At 42.0% G+C, this 19,749-nt stretch overlaps 2 protein-coding genes across 3 annotated transcripts in view; one reads left to right on the top strand and one right to left on the bottom strand.

The window, feature by feature from the left end:
- Window positions 1–13,252, top strand: part of LOC131347122 (calmodulin-regulated spectrin-associated protein 3) — a 31,299-nt gene extending 18,047 nt beyond the window's left edge. The window contains exons 6-20 of one of the 2 annotated variants that reach the window (XM_058381018.1): window positions 2,046–2,093; window positions 5,163–5,301; window positions 6,003–6,142; window positions 6,237–6,330; window positions 6,680–6,725; window positions 6,814–6,884; window positions 6,987–7,017; window positions 7,156–8,765; window positions 8,860–9,062; window positions 9,220–9,338; window positions 9,415–9,704; window positions 10,108–10,165; window positions 10,249–10,367; window positions 10,744–10,862; window positions 11,602–13,252. In XM_058381018.1, coding sequence (XP_058237001.1) covers window positions 2,046–2,093; window positions 5,163–5,301; window positions 6,003–6,142; window positions 6,237–6,330; window positions 6,680–6,725; window positions 6,814–6,884; window positions 6,987–7,017; window positions 7,156–8,765; window positions 8,860–9,062; window positions 9,220–9,338; window positions 9,415–9,704; window positions 10,108–10,165; window positions 10,249–10,367; window positions 10,744–10,862; window positions 11,602–11,904 — 3,390 coding nt within the window. In that variant the 3' untranslated portion in view covers window positions 11,905–13,252. The remainder of the gene's footprint in view (window positions 1–2,045; window positions 2,094–5,162; window positions 5,302–6,002; window positions 6,143–6,236; window positions 6,331–6,679; window positions 6,726–6,813; window positions 6,885–6,986; window positions 7,018–7,155; window positions 8,766–8,859; window positions 9,063–9,219; window positions 9,339–9,414; window positions 9,705–10,107; window positions 10,166–10,248; window positions 10,368–10,743; window positions 10,863–11,601) is intronic. The other variant, XM_058381019.1, reaches the window with a different exon arrangement.
- Window positions 13,253–13,758: 506 nt separating this feature from the next.
- Window positions 13,759–19,617, bottom strand: soul5l (heme-binding protein soul5, like). Its single transcript, XM_058381092.1, has 8 exons — window positions 19,468–19,617; window positions 17,602–17,661; window positions 17,421–17,505; window positions 16,912–17,032; window positions 16,676–16,818; window positions 16,164–16,327; window positions 15,686–15,885; window positions 13,759–14,214 (listed from the first exon to the last, which is right to left on the bottom strand). Coding segments are annotated over exons 1-7 (771 nt in total). The 5' UTR covers window positions 19,470–19,617; the 3' UTR covers window positions 13,759–14,214; window positions 15,686–15,689.
- Between the last annotated feature and the right edge of the window lie 132 nt (window positions 19,618–19,749).

The raw sequence follows: 19,749 nt of genomic DNA, 5'->3' as shown, positions 1-19,749 counted from the left end.
TCTACACTGTGGTTGTGTGTGTGTGTGTATCTACACTGTGGCTGTGTGTGTGTGTGTGTCTACACTGTGGTTGTGTGTGTGTGTGTGTATCTACACTGTGGTTGTGTGTGTGTGTGTATCTACACTGTGGTTGTGTGTGTGTGTATCTACACTGTGGTTGTGTGTGTGTGTGTATCTACACTGTGGATGTGTGTGTGTGTGTATCTACACTGTGGTTGTGTGTGTGTGTATCTACACTGTGGATGTGTGTGTGTGTGTATCTACACTGTGGATGTGTGTGTGTGTGTATCTACACTGTGGATGTGTGTGTGTGTGTATCTACACTGTGGTTGTGTGTGTGTGTGTATCTACACTGTGGATGTGTGTGTGTGTGTATCTACACTGTGGTTGTGTGTGTGTGTATCTACACTGTGGATGTGTGTGTGTGTGTATCTACACTGTGGATGTGTGTGTGTGTGTATCTACACTGTGGATGTGTGTGTGTGTGTGTATCTACACTGTGGTTGTGTGTGTGTGTATCTACACTGTGGTTGTGTGTGTGTGTGTGTGTATCTACACTGTGGCTGTGTGTGTGTGTGTGTGTATCTACACTGTGGTTGTGTGTGTGTGTGTGTGTGTATCTACACTGTGGATGTGTGTGTGTGTATCTACACTGTGGTTGTGTGTGTGTGTGTGTGTGTGTGTGTGTATCTACACTGTGGATGTGTGTGTGTGTGTGTGTATCTACACTGTGGTTGTGTGTGTGTATCTACACTGTGGCTGTGTGTGTGTGTGTGTATCTACACTGTGGTTGTGTGTGTATCTACACTGTGGTTGTGTGTGTGTGTGTGTATCTACACTGTGGTTGTGTGTGTGTGTATCTACACTGTGGATGTGTGTGTGTGTATCTACACTGTGGTTGTGTGTGTGTGTATCTACACTGTGGTTGTGTGTGTGTGTGTGTATCTACACTGTGGTTGTGTGTGTGTGTATCTACACTGTGGTTGTGTGTGTGTGTGTATCTACACTGTGGTTGTGTGTGTGTATTTACACTGTGGATGTGTGTGTGTGTGTATCTACACTGTGGTTGTGTGTGTGTGTATCTACACTGTGGTTGTGTGTGTGTGTGTGTATCTACACTGTGGATGTGTGTGTGTGTATCTACACTGTGGTTGTGTGTGTGTGTATCTACACTGTGGTTGTGTGTGTGTATCTACACTGTGGTTGTGTGTGTGTGTGTATCTACACTGTGGTTGTGTGTGTGTGTGTATCTACACTGTGGTTGTGTGTGTGTGTGTATCTACACTGTGGATGTGTGTGTGTGTATCTACACTGTGGTTGTGTGTGTGTGTATCTACACTGTGGATGTGTGTGTGTGTGTATCTACACTGTGGTTGTGTGTGTGTGTGTATCTACACTGTGGATGTGTGTGTGTGTATCTACACTGTGGTTGTGTGTGTGTGTATCTACACTGTGGATGTGTGTGTGTGTATCTACACTGTGGTTGTGTGTGTGTGTATCTACACTGTGGTTGTGTGTGTGTGTGTATCTACACTGTGGATGTGTGTGTGTGTGTATCTACACTGTGTGTATGAATGTTTTAATAAATAGTAAATGACTTGTTTATTTTTGGGAGGAGCAGGGCGGAGTTTCACACATGTGCCTTACCAGAGCCATTCTTATTGATTGGTTACTGGCTTTTGACAGGAAGTGACATCTTTGGTTGTCATCACTGTGATTTCCCTTCATTATTAAAATCTGATTTTTGTATTTATTCCCCTAAAATAATTCCTTTTTTTAATCCAATCAGATTGCTTCCTTTTCTCTCAGATCCTCAGTAACTCCGCCCACCAAGATTTAAATCAAAAAATTGTAAAGCAGGACTTTGGGCAGCTGGCATAGCATTCGGAATCTCTCCTAAGACTCCGCCCCTTCTTGTTTGCTCCTTCTTTACCTGGTCTAACAGTGTGTGTGTGTGTGTGTGTGTGTGTGTGACTCTGGTCGCCTTGGCGACGGTTTCCGTGGCATTTACGCCTGTCCTCCTCTCTCTGCCATCCTGCATCCAGCATGCCATCGCTTTTTGTTTGAAGGAGTCGGGGAAAAAACCTCCTGTGGTAACGTATACACACCAGCCTGCTGTCTCCATGGCAACACGGACACACACACACACACACACACACACACACACACACACACACACTGACCATGCCCTCTCTATTCTACTCTGTTACAAAGCCACAAGGTGCCAATACAAAATAAATAAATTATATTCAGAAAGTGAATTATTTTAATAATTTATTCATTAATATCTTTAAAAAAACACCACATATTTATTTATTTGTTTTTTTTTTTTTTTTCTTGTTTAATACTTGAAGACCATTCCAAGAAATAAAATAACTGGGTGTGTATGTGTGTGTGAAAAAACCCCTTTTTTTAATTGTTCAAATGTTTTTTTAAATGTATTGTGTAAATGTTTTTAATTTGTTTTTTTATTTGATAAATTTGTGTTTATTTTTTATTATAATATTAATTTAACATATTTTAAGTTGCTTAATTATTCATTATTGAAATCACATTATTATTACTGACTTATGCGTATAATTTAATCATTTTATATTGGCAGCCTCAGCGCCTTACTGAATAGAAAATCCTACATTTATTTATTTATTTATTTATTTATTTATTTATTAATTAATTAATTAATTACTTCTTCTCATAATTTAACTTTTCGCTCCACACATGTTCCATAATCACATTTTTTCCATCTCGTTGTGTTATTGCTCCTTTATTTCATCTTGTTGTTGTTTTGTTCTCTTCCCATTTTAAAGTCTTTTTCTTTTCTTTACGTTTGTTAAACAGCTTTCGTTGGGGAAAAGCTGTGATTGTAGTTAAGTTGTTTTCCTTCAGCATTTTAAATTCCTGTTTTTATTTTTAGTAGATTTGTTCTGAAAGACTGAACTGTTTTGTAAGACATTAATTTTTTTCATAATCGCTCATTCACTGACTCACAGTAGTGATGGGCGACAGAGTCGATGTAGTGATTCATTGGGTTTGAACTGCCTCTTTAAGTAGATCAGACATTTGATAAATTTGGATTCATCCGATTCACCGCTGACCACAAATACTCGGCAGATATAGCGTGAATATTGTCCGAAATTCATGTTATTATCTGCACAATGAGTTGTGTAAAATGAATCACTCGTTTGTGAATTAGTCCATTTGATTAAAAGAATCATTTTAAATGAATCAATAATTTCTGAATCAGTCCATTAGCTTAAAAGAATCATTTAAAACGAATCACTTGTTTACGATGTGTCCATCACTATAACTCACCCATGGTCATTCCTCTGCCCGTGTTTTCTCGGCTTGGCCACCGAACCTGACTGAGCTTGTGCTTCACAGTAACGCATTTCCACAGCACACAGAAATTCCACTCGCTTTCCTCATCATCCCTGTAGCTGTGGTCCTGTCTTGCTGCTGTGCTGTGTGTGTGTGTGTGTGTGTGTGTGTGTGTTAATGATAAAAACACAACCTGTAGGCTGGCTTCAGAGATTGTGTTGTTTTGCTTTGACATGTGATGTGAATGTGTGTGTAGATGTAATGCTGTATTTACATGTGCATATGTTTCTGTGTGTGTTTAAGGTGGAAAAAGGCTTCAATTTACAGTAGCTTATGCTAAAAACTAACATAGACTCTCCATCATAGGAGTGATTCCAATTGCTCTTACATGACTGAACAGTCGTTTCTTCTGGACAGGTCCAGTTGACTCACTGTCAGTCCCAAAAGCTAGATTAACTCCTTAGATTAACAACCATAAAGGATGACTTCTATAAGAACGCTAAACACGTCTGACCTTCAGTGACATGTACCAGAGAACATAGCTCATAGCTCATAGGAAAGCTTTCCACTTCAACATTTCTAAAGATTGGAATTAAACAGATTTCATGAGTTTTTGTCCTTTCTGACTCATGGGATCTGTCTTGAGCTTTGCTCTTTAAGATGTGCCTTGAACATTTAGGTGATGGATTTTGGGACTTGAACATGAAGGTGAAATTAGTAACACTGCTGAGTGTTGATATCTTGAAGGACTACTTTCCTTGGTGAATTCCATTCACTTGAAGGAATTCAGCCCAGTCCTTCTGTTTGTCAAAATATGAACAAATGAGTCATTTAAACCACCGGGACCCGGGGGGACGAATTAATTAATGCGGTAAATCCATCACACAATTACCAAACATACAATTATACACTCACAACATATATATATATTTTTTATTTCTCAAGCTTTATATTGCCAGTGTAACGAAGGCCCACAGTAGGTGCTGTGCAGGTAAACCTTATTCCCCTGATCTCAAGAGGTGCATTAGCGACTGATGCTAGTGGCTACAGTCTTTAGCCTCCTTGTTAGTGCACCCGCCTCCCACACTGGAGACCCGCTTGGAGCAGCTGCAAGTAGGACACGGGGACGTTACACTGGTGCCGTGATCCAGATGGGAGTGAGGTTTGTGGGGGTGAGTGTGACGGAGGCCAGCGGTAGGTGCTGTGCCGGTAGACTTCACTCCCCTGAGCTCAAGAGTCGCACTAGCAACTGATGACTCACTGGCATCCGGGTCACGGCACCAGTGTAACGGGAGTGAGGTTTACCGCTGGCCTCTGTTACACCTGCTCCTGTTGACAAGGAAAAATAATTCTGTGCTATGACTAGAGAAACAACATTATCTTGCATCATAATGTCTGCTAATTTCCCATTTGACAACAATACTCTGAATGTTTGCTCTTACATTGATTAGCAGCCGTCTCTCAAATTTGACCTGCAGTATGGCTAATATGCCCCATCCCCCATGAGTCTCCCGATATAAACACTCAAATGCTCATGACTTTTCTTAAAAGTAAGATTTAAAACATATATTACTGAGCAAACAATCTAACTTTTGGGACTGAGTCTAAATATTAACTTACTGTTCTAAAAATAAACACAAGAGTGGCTCATTCACATGAGGAACTCTTTAAAATGACCCAGTAAATCTGATTCGAACAGAATAAAATTAATCTGATTTACTGGAGTGATTAGACTGAGCTGATTCACTCAGGTGATGCCTGGTTCAGCACCCTTAATAAATCCCTTATTAAAATATCTCTTGTCTTTGATTTTGTCCATCTCTCTTTCTCCACCCCAAACCCAGATCCGCTACAGAAAAGACAAGGTGCGATCTAAACAGACTCCCACCTTTTCAGTCGTGTCTGGAGTGAAAGATCTGTCCAATGGCTGTGCTATCGCTGCTACCATACACTTCTACTGCCCCCAGATTGTGGCCCTAGAAGGTAAGCGTTCAGTAACTGTACCACAAAGAGCCACTGCACAATTAGACTAACGTACTGTTTATTTTCCTACACTTAGGCTATTCATCCATCCGTTGTCTATACCCGCTTTATTCTTAATTAGGGTCACGGGGGTCTGCTGGAGCCTATCCCAGCACACATTGGGTGAAAGGCAGGGGTACACCCTGGACAGGTCACCAGTCCATCACAGGGCCACACATATAGACAACCACACACACACACACACACACACTCTCACTCCTATGGGCAATTTATAATTACCAATCAACCTAATGTACATGTTTTTGGACTGTGGGAGGAAACCGGAGTACCCGGAGTAAACCCACACAGGCACGGGAAGAACATGCAAACTGCACACAGAAAGGCCCCTGCCTGTTCGAACCCGGGATTCAAACCCAGGACCTTCTTGCTGTGTACACTTAGACTAATGTACTGTTTATTCTTATTTCACTGATATACTTTTCTCATAATGGCCACTCAAATCTTGAGCTGCTTCTACAATCATAACTATTCATCCCAGGACTCCTACTCATAATACTGAGTGTTGGAGACTTACGTCCAAAATTTATGTCAGTATGTACAAAAATGATTTAAGTGGCCACATGTGAGAAATGAACATTATACACTTTATTTTGTAGATTTATTGCTTAAATCCAGTGTTTACTTGATATCTTTCTTTGTAGAGGTTTGTTTGAAGGACACCATGTCAGTAGCGGACAGCTTGTATAATCTGCAGTTGATTAGAGAGTTTTGCACTGATCATCTGCAAGGCTGCTGCCCCCTAGTGTTGGAGGACCTACTGTATGCCCCACCCATATTACGGGTGAGACACGGAAGTGAAAAGCTGCTCTCAGTAAACTGACCTGTCTGTTGCTTTTTTGAGTTATTTCTTGATTGAGATTATATTTGACATTTAGGTAAACATCATGTGCTTCTTGGCTGATCTCCTGGCTGTGTTTGAAGTGCGGAAACCTGATATCATCAAGCCAGTGCACACCCTGGACCTGACAGGTACGTCCATGCTTCTGTAATTATATTTGCAAAGACAAAACAATGGTCTGAATGTTAATGTAACAACATCAACATTTGTGTAGTAGGTTCTTAAGGTACCTGCAGGATGTCTATCAAATGAGGAAGTACCAATGAATTAAAAAAGTCTCATTCCTTTCATGGGCCAATATTGGCTATTCTAAACCAATTAGATGGTCATTTTTAGGCACAGAATCACCACTCTCACTGGATCTCTTAAGTTATGGGAATGAAACCTTAAGCAGGCTGACTGAAAATCCAAATCCTAACCTGAATTGAGCAAATAAATATTCCCCAACCCTCAAAAGTTTTCACTTCCTTTCTTCTCCAGATGCCTCTGGTTTAGAGGAATGCACCAGCCCTATCAATGGCAACAGGTAACTCTCAAAATGATCAGCATCTGCTGTTGTATTAACTGCCATCACATTTATATATTTCATAACATGCATTGTGGGACTTTTCCAGTGGATCGCCGTTCCTGCTTAAGGAACCCCTCTTGTCACTGACATCTCCTGTATCTTCTAATAGTGGAACAGGTAAGATGGAAGAACTCTCTGCATATTAAGGTAAAGGTATTTGCAGCTCTAAATGCTCGAATAATTCTTGATGCTTGTTGGTTTGTTTTGTGGTGCGTTCAGATGGCCGGGGCTGGAGTACAAAACAGATCAGGTATGACGTGTTTTCTTATTCTGTAAATAAGCCCAGAAAAGATGCTTATCTGGTTTGAGTTGACTGATATTGTACATTAATGTGTGAGGAAGTTTTCCACATTTTTATTCTATCCTTCTCTCTATCTCTATCTATTAGCCGTCCTCTCTCTGCTGTGGCTTTCAGCATTCCTTTTCCTCTGGACAGTGACGTGGATGTCGTCATGGGCAATCCTCTGTTCCGCTCAGCTAGCACTGACAGCCTCACCATGGCAACAAACCCTGCTTTGTACACTCCTCCTGAGGATCTGAGTAAGCTGATTGGTCAGGCTCCACTGGGGGAGTTGCCCGCCATCGAGGAGACACTGCAAGTCATTCGCACAGTGCAGACTGAACCACGACAGCGTCCAGAGGGGGCACCGGCAGGTTTCTTTCTCCACTCCCATGATAAGGATGAGACCAGACTGAGCAGCTCTGCCCCATGCCGTTCTGGGATGATGTACAGACCAATCGGTGGGGAAGGAATCAGTGCCAGAAGGCCAACAGGTTGTTCCAAAGATTCTGACACACCAGAAGACCCCGGAACACCCACCAATGGACCAAGAGGAGGCCAAATGACAAGTTTTGCTGAGCGCAGGAAAAGACTTCCGGAGTCTCCAGTGGCTTCCAGGGTTCTGGGCTCAGAGGAACCTTCAAGCCCAGGGATGATGAGCCCCATTGGCACAGTGGAGGCTCAGGAGCTAGGGGCGCAACTGGAGGAAAAACGCAAAGCCATTGAAGCACAGAAGAGACGGATTGAGGCAATCTTTACAAAGCACAGACAGAGACTCGGCAAGAGTGCCTTCCTCCAACTGCAACGGAAACAAGGGGAAGGAGGAAATGGAGTCAAAGAGGAGGCAGATTCACTTAGTCTAGAGGAAAGGCTTACTCAAATGGAAGAAGCACTACAAAAGGAAGAAGATAAGGAGAAAGAGGAAGAGAAGAGAAAGAAAGACACGGAAAAAAAAGAGGAGGAAATGGAAGAGAAGAATAAGGAACAAAATGTCAACCTGCCACCCAAACTGGAGAAGCAGGTGACATTCTCAGTGGAGCCGAAGAAGGTGCCTGAGAAAGAGCCACCACTGGTCGAATACAATGAGGCAGTGTCCAAGCTAACCTCTGCCTTGCAGGCACTACAGAAGGATATGCAGCGTCTCACAGAACAGCAGCAGAAGCTTATGGGAAAGAAAACATCAGCATCTTCATCATCCAAAACCATGCCACATAAAACGACTCCATCTCCAAGCAAAGCATGGGTCATACCAGCAAGTCCAAAAATCTCAGCCACCCCCCCTCATCTCTCACGTGAATCCACACGTGACCTTTCACCCTCAGGGTCACCATCACGTCAAAGTGACCTTAAATCACCCAAAACATCCAAAAACTCCACTCATAAGCTTTTTAACAACTCCCCCCCTCACAAGAGCCCCAAACGACAGCACCCCAGCCGACCCAGTGACCTCGGTTTCCAGCCCCTCACCCGCGTCCTCTCACCTCTACAGAACGTCGACACACTACCCCACCTGCGCCGTGTTTCTCCAAGTCAGTGTCAGGTGCAGACCAACTCCACCCTTCGAATTGGAGGTCCACGCACACCCCAGGAGCCTGAAACTCAACCCCAACCGCAATCAGCCCAAGAAAGTGCAGAGTCTGAGTCTGGGTCCAGCGATGAGAACACTCCACTGTTTAGCCTGGAACTGGAGCCGACTGACCCTGCACCACCCCCTGCTGGTAAATATCCACACCTGTGGTTATAGCATTGTATATTTTGAAAAATTCTGTTAAAGCAAGCTCAATCAGTAAACTTTTATTCCTCGTCCTCCAGTGGAATTTGCTGCGAGCGTCTGTGGAGGCAGTAGCTCTGGAGCGCCCTCTGAGTGCTCGTTTTTCAGTGACGTTCTTGTCAGCACCTCACAGAGGCAGGAGGAGGGAGAGACAGATCAGGAGCAGCTTGACATCTTCTCTTCCGACTCCATGAGTGACCACACAGAGACAGAGAGCAGAGCAGGGGTCAGCTTCTACTTTAAGGTACATGTGTTTGAAATATTGTAACTTGGTGGACAACTCAGGGCATGGAAGGAAGGAAAGAAAGAAAGAAAGAAAGAAAGAAAGAAAGAAAGAAAGAAAGAAAGAAAGAAAGAAAGAAAGAAAGAAAAAGATTTAGTGTGTGTGTTTGTGTGTGTAGGAGGAGGGTCTGTCAGAGGAGGAGATGGCCCTGAAGAGAGCATTGCTGTTAGAGCGACAGCAAAGACGGACAGACGAAATCAAGAAACGGAGAGAGAGACAAGAACAGGAGAACCCAAGGTGAGACACACACACACACAAATACACACATTCTAAACACTACACTCTCTCTAAACCTCTCCTCTTTGTCCTGCAGCCATCTGTGTTCTACAGACAGTCTGCTCCAGTCTGTGACTCCGCCCCTTTCCCAGTCTCTGCCCACCACATATGCTCCTCCCCTACCACCCCAGACTGTAAACGCCCCTAGAACACCTCAGGCCACACCCCCTGGGACTCCACAAAGGCGTGGCGGATTCACAAAGGCGGAGTACGAGCGAAGGCATCAGCTGAAGATAATGGCTGACCTGGAGAGAGTGCTGAAGCAGAAACCGGCACAGCGCAGCAACAAGAAACAACACACACACTCACCACGCAAGGAGAAAAAAGGCACACACACACACACAAATTTAGCGTTCAGAAATTTAGTGTTGCATCTGAAGAACCAAGGCTTATTTTTGCTTCTTTGTCGTAGACATTTTCTATCTTTGCACCAGATTTGGTAACTTTCTGTGAACCAGTTTTATGGTACTTTTTTAGTTACTTAAAAGGTTCCAGAATCATGGAAATTCAGGCTGTCAGTGTTTTAGCCATCCTTAGTTCTGTAAGAGCTAATCTAGCACTCAACTAGTTCTGGGGGAACTGTTAAGGGTTTGAAAACAGAGAGCTGCCATTTAAAAACTCATATCAGAAACTTCTAAATTCCTAAAGAACTCTGCTGCTACCTTTAAACTGACATGTTTCATGTACTCCTGTTTTTATTTTATTTTTTGTTTTATTTTTCGCTCTGCAGTAGAACAGCAGAACTTTGTCCAGCCAAATGGACCCCTGGCTCCAGACAAACCTACCAGGTACCATACTCCTCCTCCTCTATACTCTACATCCTTCATGTTCTATCTCTTCCTAACTGTCTGTCTTGTTTTGTTTCACCCAGCACCTCCGACTCCACCTCTAAGGTGATGTCACCTGGCCGACCGTCCAATCAGAACGGAGAAAAGGACTGGGAAAACGGCTCTAATGCTTCTTCTCCTGCGTCTGTGACAGAATATACTGGTGAGGAATGGGATTAACTGCATATATAACTGTAGAGTTTTGTTTGAAAGCGGGTTTCACACTTTGGCCTTATGCTAAATCGTTCTGTGGGCTAAAAGAGAAATCAGGAGATGTGGTAGAATTTTACAGAGGAATCAGGAAGAATAAACAGCATCTAAACAAAAGTACCTGAACCAGTGCTGAAGCGATGGCGCTGTAATGTCTACATTTATATATTTTCCAGGGTTTTTTTCCCACAGTGAGTTCCTTATTCACATCACCAATTTGAGTGTCAGGAGCTTTGCTTATTTCCAGAACTTTTGCTCAGAACCTCTGATTCTCCACTTCTCACTTTCATTACATGTACACTTTACTAAACACTTCTTTTTCTGTTCAGGACCCAAATTGTTCAAAGAGCCGAGTTTCAAATCCAACAAGTTCATCATCCACAGTGCTCTGTCACGCTGCTGCCTCGCAGGAAAGGTCAACGAGAGTCAAAAGAACAAGATTGTTGAGGTACATCATGAACGTTCAGTGTTTCGGACAGATGTGACTCTTATCAGACTGTGTGTGTTTCAGTTATCCTTAATTCTGACCTTTAAGGAAAGTTTTCCTGTGTGATACTGCAAATTAAATTTAGATTAGATTAGACAATTCATTAAAAGTGTAATGGAGGCCAACGGTTAGTGTTGTGCAGGTAAACCTCACTGCCCTGATCTCAAAAGGCGAACTAGTGACTGATGCCAGTGGCTGCAGTCTTTAGCCTTGTTGTTAGAGCGCCCACCTCCCATGCTGGAGACCCGGGTTCGTGACCTGCTTGGAGCGGTTGCAAGAAGGACCCGCGGTGTTACATTGGTGCCATGACCCGGATGGGAGTGAGGTTTCGGGTGGGTGAGTGTAACGGAGGCCAGCGGTAGGTGCTGTGCAGGTAAACCTCACTGCCCTGATCTCAACAGGTGAACTAGCGACTGACGCTAGAGGCTGCAGTCGTTAGCCTCCTTGTTAGAGGGCCCACCTCCCATGCCGGAGACCCGCTTGGAGCGGTTGCAAGTAGGAGCCGGGGGGGCTACAAAAGCATGAAAAAGACCTACATTTCACACACACATGATTTCTTGATGTAACTCAGCACGATATAAACAAATAAAGCCTTGTTCTTAAACCAATATTATAAGTACAACTAGGACATATCCAGCTTGAGCCGTGACATCTCATCTTATTCTTCTTTATCCTTCCCAAACCTGCTCTCTTGTCCCAGGAAATGGAGAAAAGCTCTTCCAACCATTTCCTCATCCTCCTCCGTGACTCTAACTGTCAGTTCCGTGCTATCTACACGTTGGACGGTCAGTCGGATGAGATGCAGAGGCTGTGTGGCGTCGGGCCTCGAGCGATTCCCTGCTCTTCAGTGGAGGCCATTTACAAGTACAACTCGGACAGGAAGCAGTTCAGCACCCTGCCGTCTCGCACCGTCAGCATGAGTGTGGACGCCTTCACTATTCCTGCCCACTTATGGCAAAGCAAGAAACAAAGCACACCCAAAAAGACAGCCACTCCTAAATAGGAAGATGATGCCTCTAACACAGGAGACTGCTTGGTCTTTAATAGACTGTTCTGGTTCTACCATTTCTGGATTGATAAAAGGAATACCAATTTATCCCAAAATGTTAGCATCTAACCATGAACAACTACGAACGAAAACAAACCAAAACTCTGACTGCTGAAGCTTTTATCTTTTAAGATGTTTGGGTGAAGTGTTGTCTAAACATCATCCAAACTATAAAGTGGGTTAAAAAAAACAAGATAAATGAAGTTAAAACCCATTTTCTGACCTAATGAATAGGAAAATTGTTGTGTTATTTCTTATAAAATAAAAAAAAAAATTCCCTAACTGCATGTAATCAGTAGGAACAAAGCACGAGTCAAACCACATGAGCACTTAGAAAGAACCAGATTTATGGAGACGCTTTTTTTGGCTGATTTTTGGCTGATAAAAAATTAGAAATCTTTGCTGCTAATTCTCTCCTAACTCTCACATTTGGCCTTAAATCCAGTTGTTGAATGGACGAGAGACTTTAGGATTTTGGTGCCAATTTATTAGAAAAGTTGTATAATAATTGATCATTATGAAGTTAAGACAAAGATTGCATGACTCAGAAAAACTGATGCACAGAATCAGATTCCTCATATGTTCATGATTATCTACATCACAAAACCTGACCTGAGGTCTGCACTCAGACTTTAAAATGTTTTATGTTTGTTGCAAATGAACATTTTTAAAAAACAAAAAAAACCCTCCTTGTTAGACCAGAAGACTCTGGAGTAATGGAATATGATTGATTGTTTCTGCTCTGATGAACTTGTGGGAACTTTTTTTATTACCAAACATCAAAACACAATGTTTAGTTTATAATTTTTATTTTTAAGGAACACTGCTAGAGGATCTCCCTAGGGTCAGAAGAGAACCTTAAGAACCTCAAGATATCACATATAAGACACGGGGTTGATCCAAGATTTGGAAACTTTGTCTTGAAGAGCCAGCGATGGACACAACCATCTCCTCTCTCCCACTCTCAAGCTCGCAGAATTAGGAAATTGCTAGAACTCTGTAGTCGTCAGTTTTCATGGTATACACAAGAGAAGGACGTGTCTCAGTAGGTTATGGATGTTTGGGAGTTGGAGGTTGGGATAACTTAAAAAGAGTCTGATTTTTGGAAGAAATCAAAGAGACTGGAATATTTTTCTGTGCCATTGCTAAAGCTTGGTAAATATGTGTCAGTAGCCATACAGCACTTCCACTTCACATGCTAAATACATATTAGCAATTGTGTGCGATGTTGTGAGATTGGAAATTGTACGATGTTCCAGTTTCATGACTGGAAACGTCAAATAAATCAAAGCATTTCATTTTATCATGGACTTGATAGAGCTTCTTAAATGGATGAACTTCTCAGACCTTCCATTTAACCATGCTTCCTTTAATGCAATACTTACGGCTACTGTGTTAGCCTGGACGTCTATGCTGGAGATTTGGATCATGACGTGAAGCAGAACACAGTAATACCTTAAAGGATATGTATTGTGTAATCATCATTTATGTATCAGTTCCTCCAGGAGGTTTTTAATTGTTGCTTGATTTTCTTTTTTTGAAATATTTGTTAATTGGTGAAATCACAATCACTGGATTGTTCATAGAAACTCCTCACAGTGAAGACACACCTATAGTTACATCTATGATGACGTCAGTCACCGCACCCACATCTGGGCAAAATCTGTGGTAATTTTTAAAAAAAAAAGGTGAGATCCTGGAGGGACTGTACATGATCTACTGGGTCAGTATGATGGAATTGATTAGAATCAGAAACTCAGCTGACCACTAGTAAAAAAAAAAAAAAAAAAAGGCAGAGGTTTGCAGGAGTAACAGATATGATATTGTTTTATTAGTGAACGCAGCTTGGAGATCTGTGGCATTATATCACAATTACATCAGCTGGAAACATCTCTACACCTTCTGAACCAATCACGTGTTCTGTATGTGATCACCTCAATCCTGATAACGTAAACTTACTGCAAATTAAAACATAATAAACTCGTAAGTCTCATAAACTCAAGGACAACCTTTAGCAAGGAAGTCACCCAAAGAACGCAGAAGGAACCCTTTTTAATATTACTAAGGATTTTTTTTTTCTAAAAGCTAACCAAGACACTGAGCTGAAGCTGATGAATTTTTCACCCTGTTTCCTGAAGCTGGAGAAAAGATTCTGGTGAATATATAGAGATGGAGCTGATAACCGAGCTTATGGAAGTTCCAGTCCGGTCGATTACAGAATCATCTGAAGACATGCAGAATCACAGCCAGTTCCACTGGAGCCTCCTGAGAAGAAACAGAGAGAATGATGCAGAGGGTTTATGTGGAGAATAAATGACTGATATCACCAGGGATCTGTCTCATTGCAGTAGGAGTCGTTATAACAGGGAGGTGTAATAGCAATAGGTCAAATATTTGTGTTTTCATGTTTTACAAGCTTTGTAGGTAAGCTTTTGTTTCAGTTTCACTTAGTTTAGTTTCCTCTTTAGATAAGATCCTACAGAACCCAGGTACACGGTTCTGTCTCTCAGGGTGTGTTCATGCATCATATATTCGCATGTAATATGAGTAATGAGCACTAGATGGCAGTGTGGCATCAAATAAACAAGATTGCACACAAAACAACAAGCTAACAAAAATATCACATAGAAATGGACAATTTCTGCATCCCAGTTCACCCAGTATCCGTCCTGAAGTGTATCTGAGATCAGGATTACTTCATCCTGAATGGTAGGGCAGTGGAATCTCGGCGGAGGAATTTAATCGCTTCTAGAGCTGAGTTCTTAAGGTGAAGATTTGATATGAATATGAATTTCGAAATTCGATATGAATTTTCCCATCAGAAATAATGTAGATGCAGATAATCCGTTCCAGCCGCCCAAAAATATGATCAATATTCCCAATACGAAGCGTATGTAAACTGTATGGCTGCTAACAAAGAACTGACCCAAGTCAAGCATTCCATGCCAAGGCTCCTCACAGGAAGTCATGCCACCAAGCTTGGGCTAAAAATAGAACAGACCACCCACACCCCCGATCTGTCAACAAAAAAACACCAGAGAAATCACCTAGCTTTTGAACGCATGCCAAAGGCAACGTTGGTATCTTCAGTTGAGTCTTTCAGAACAGCTTCTGCTGACTGTAAAAAAGTTGTAAACTGGCTTCGGCTAGCTTCGCTTGGCTTTACACTGACGCTAAGAAGTTTTTAGTGGCTCCCGGATGGTTCGGTCCGTTCATATGCTGAAAATGCTTTGTATGCAAAAGTTCTTGCAAAATTTCAAATCTTAAGGTGAAAATTCATAAGGAAGGGCATTTATATGTCGAGGTTCCACTGTATGTTGAAACAAGAATCCCAAAGGTACCTGGACGGTCTGTTATTTCCTGTAGGTTTTTGAGTTCTGGATCTGTAGACACTATTACCCACAATTCCTTGCATGAGTTTTTTGACAATAGGACGCATTTTACAGAGTGTAAAAGAGGAATATTAAATCAAAGGGAGGATAAATTTAACGATATAAAGTACAGTCTGTAAGGAATAATGAATGAAGAAAAGTTTGTTTACAGCTTAGCGACAGTAACTAGGCAACAACATCCTCATCTGTCACATGACGTATCCCACTTTACTTTAACTCAAAAGTACATCCTACAAATGTCTAGTAAATAGGATCAGTAGGTGATCTGGAAAACGGCACGTTTTCAAGCTGGTCCCAGTGAAGACACCGGACTGTAGAGAGTGTTGTGTGTTCTGGAAGTTTACCTGGTTATTCAGTAGCAGTAGGATCAGTAGTAGCAGAAGAATTAGCAATGCTAGTTGTAGCAGTGCTAGTAGTAGCAGTGTTAGCAGTAGCAGTGATAGCAGTGGTGTTCTGAGGGGGTTTATGCATCGTTCCGTTACACACTGGCTCACCGTTCACCAGGTACCACACCTCATTATGTCTGTGTAAGAGTTTCAGAGGACTACACACACACACACACACACACACACACACACACACACACACACACACAGAATTTAGTTTACTTCTGGGTACATTTCAATTGTCAATAACTGTAGCCTGTAGCTAAGACTTTAGACTGTAATTACACACACATTATATTTACAGCCTGTAATTTGTGTGTCAGTTTTTTTTTTTTTTTTTTTTACATCTGTGTAAGTAACATTGTTTACATTGTCACAGCACATATTTAACATTTACTCTATGTGTGTGTGTGTGTGTGTGTGTGTGTGTATGTACCTGTCGTAGCCCACAGCATAGTGGTGTGTGTGGTTGTAGTTAGCGTTAACTCTCTGTAGCTCTTTGGTTAGCAGGTGTGTGTGGAGTCGAGACGAGACCGAGAGCATCCATCCACCATAACTCCTCACATACACATTCATCTCAGGCATCTCTGTAAAATACAGCTGAAACACACACACACACACACACACACGAGTGTGTAAAAAACTACATGTCTAGAAATACATGTTAAAACATCATAAAACACTCCATATGTGAGTTCATTTAATTCTGTGAATGTTCTACTGATGAATATTAACAAGTGTCTAATGAATATTAATTAATTTTAAACTGAATATTAATGAGTTTATGATCTTAAAATAGTGCGTGAACACAATAATGTTTTTAAACCTGTCCGATTTGTTAAACCTGGGCTTACTTTAGCTCTGTCATTTGATTTGATTGGTCATTTTACAGGAGTAAGGATTTGGACCTCGTCATTGGTCAGTTTGTGTGTCAGTTGTGATTCTGACCTTGTCATCGATGGGGGCAGGAGGGCGCTCACTCTGAAAGACTGAAGGGAGCAGAAAGCTGAGTGTGTAGAGTGCCGGCTCCCACGTGTGGGTCTCTTCTGGTACTTCAACTAGAACTGGAGCGGTCATCTCCATCTGAATTCCTGTTTTACACACACACACACACACACACACTCATCTGATTAACAGATTAATAGAGATGATGCCTGTATTTAGTGTCTATGAAACACACACACCTGCTTGATTGGTTCCAGTGATGTACTGGTAGAGGCGTCTGAAGGCCATGGCTGCTCCAACGCCCATGAGATAAGCTTCGGCGTCAGTCGACACCCAACGAGTAGGCGAGTAGTGTCGCACCTAGACACACACACACACACACTTTAGACACACTTCTTCTACCAAGCACACACATGTTCTGAAGCTGCAGCTGTTCTGCTGCTAAAGCGTCATGATGAGATTCTAATTTTAAAACTTCTAATTCATTCCAAGATGGAGAACTCTGTGGAGCTTCAGTCTTTCATTGTGGAAATTGTTGTGAAATTTGAACAGTAGCGTCTGCAGGACTGATGAACCTGCACATGACACTGCAGAGATGAACCCAAACACTTTCACAGACCTGGTCTCCGTATGCTGAGGCCTTCAGGAGAGCCTCTACAAAGTGACCTGTGATGGTTTATAGCTAGAGTAAATAAAAACCCCACTCTGTATCGTCTCATAAAGAACAGGAGAAACAGAGAGACTTTACTTCATACTCATCTGTCTGGCACACCAACTCAAACTGCAGGCACTCCTTAGACTCGGTGCAGTAACTGCTCGGGGAATTACTAGAGCTGGAAGCACAACACACACACACACACACACACACACACTTAGCATGAACACAGGCAGACTACTGGAAAGAAAAAACATGTAAAGCAGAATCTTACCCCACTCCACTCTCAGCTATCAGCAACAGAGTTAAAGACACAATACAGCGGAGGAGAAACCTGAAAAGAGAGAGAGAGAGAGAGAGAGAGAGAGAGAGGCATAGTATATATATATATAGCTACAGGCAATTTTGTGACATCATCAGCTGAACTCATGTGTAGCCCCACCCCCAAACCTAAATACTGAGCAGGTCTTAAATGGTTTAACACTTTAACACTGTTTCAACATCACTTCACACAAACACTAGTTTGTCGATCCAACTAGAATGAGTTTTGAGATTTTATGTTATCTCTTATGTATCATTTTTTTGAATAATAAATCCTGATGGTGCTTTAAGGATACGGTGTTAGCAGCTTAGCGGTTTTGTTGTGTAATTAGGTGACTTTTAGACACCTTTAGAGATTTTTTAAGAGCCTTAACCACGTTGCAGATGTTTAGAGACTGCTGTACGCTTTAAACACTTCTTGAGGATATTTACAGTAAAGAACGTGCAATATTCCACTGACTGATTTATTTCTTCATTCTTGATAAAGTTAGAAGTGTAAACACTCCATAGTTACACTGTGGTTTTGAATGAAGATAACTTTTTATATAAGAAGTGTTATAATCCATAGACCCTTTTTGTGTCAACATCACAATTACGTCACAGCGCTAGCTGGAGGCAAAACAAAATAGGAGGAAAACTGGAGGCGGCCAATACAAACCAGTACAGAGTCCAGCTACACGAGGAACGCAGATGTCATCTTGTTGTGTTGTTGTGTGACAGAATCGACAGAATTTGTAGTTTTATAGCACACCCAAGACAGCTGTGGTCAAACTCAATAAAACGAGCAGACTGGACAGAAAATCATCAAAAACGGTGGCGTTTGTGTCGCACACTTCACACCAGATAAGGTTAAATAAACTATTGTTTTTTTGTTGGTATGATGTATGGTGTAGTTTCATGTCTATATATTTCTTATGCATGTCCACCTCATCAGAAATTGGGGAACAAGTTCAATGATTTCTCATGTAACGCTAACTTTTTAACGTGTAAGTTAGCTAAACACTAAACTTGTGTCATCTCCCTTTCTACAGTTGCCAGAAGCGCTGGGTTTTTCTATCAGATAGGTGTAGATGTCAGGTCACTCAACCGGAGGTCATCCTGTCACATCGTCCATCCATCGAGTATGTACAGGTCAGCCAATCAGTTCCGCCTGTTATAGTTATTTTTTTCACATAACATTCTTGGTCCTGGACAATGAGTGACCTAACATAGTCAGATAAATTGGGATTTTGATCGGTCATTGTTTAAAAACAAACTAACAAAAACTTGATAACTACCGCATATAAAGCGGTCAGGGAAATCTCTCTGCCTCCACCTAAACTCCTCCCACAAAAACAGGTCACAATGCGCTAACAGAAAAAGGGTCTATTATACGTGTTCATATGTAAATGAGCCTCTGACGTCAGAAGCATTAGCTAATTTCCGCTGAACAGAGTTGATGCAGCAGTGGCACAGAGCCAGTGCGGGATGATGCGGGGTTTGTGCTGCAGTGCGGGGATGCAGACTGAGGCTAAATTTAGAAACTCATCCGTCTCTCTCTCTCTCTCTCTCTCTCTCTCTCTGTCAAGCGACTATGTAGTATTTATTTCTCAGCATACAGGAATAATAATATATCAATATTAAAACACTGAGATTGTTGGTCTGGATTAAACTGTCTGTGTGTGTTGACCTTGTTTGTGAGAGTAATGTTAGCAGTTTCTTTCTTTCCAGGTCTGAATATTGTATATAAAGAAAAATAAAAACAGAACACAGTAAACACACACACTACAAAGCACAGGTTTAAGAAGCAGTAAGTGAACAAATAAAGATAGATACTCACATGCTGACAGGTTCAGGTGGTGATGAAGATGAAGATGATGGTGATGTAGGCACGTTCAGTCGGAGTCCACTTTAAGCGCGCGCACGGGCTAGGAGACTATTGCGCGTTCACGCGCAACCGCATTTGCGCGCTCTCGAGGACAACAGGTAAGATAATGAGGACAGCTGAGTAAAAGACGGGCATTTAAAGACACACACACACACACACACACACACACTCACACACTCTTTACAGCTCTAAAACAGACATAATATGGTAGATATGGTTCAATCGGAGAAAATC

The sequence above is a fragment of the Hemibagrus wyckioides genome, linkage group LG26, assembly GCF_019097595.1.
Source record: "Hemibagrus wyckioides isolate EC202008001 linkage group LG26, SWU_Hwy_1.0, whole genome shotgun sequence".
Classification (NCBI taxonomy): domain Eukaryota; kingdom Metazoa; phylum Chordata; class Actinopteri; order Siluriformes; family Bagridae; genus Hemibagrus; species Hemibagrus wyckioides.
Note: the sequence above shows the minus strand (reverse complement) of the source record. Positions and strands in the feature narration are given on the sequence as shown.

Coding starts and splice junctions, on each gene's coding strand:
- soul5l (XM_058381092.1), bottom strand. Junction 17,506..17,601: donor ATAGCTGAGAGTGGAGTGGG/GTAAGATTCTGC, acceptor TTGTGCTTCCAG/CTCTAGTAATTCCCCGAGCA. Junction 16,819..16,911: donor CACTGGAACCAATCAAGCAG/GTGTGTGTGTTT, acceptor TGTGTAAAACAG/GAATTCAGATGGAGATGACC.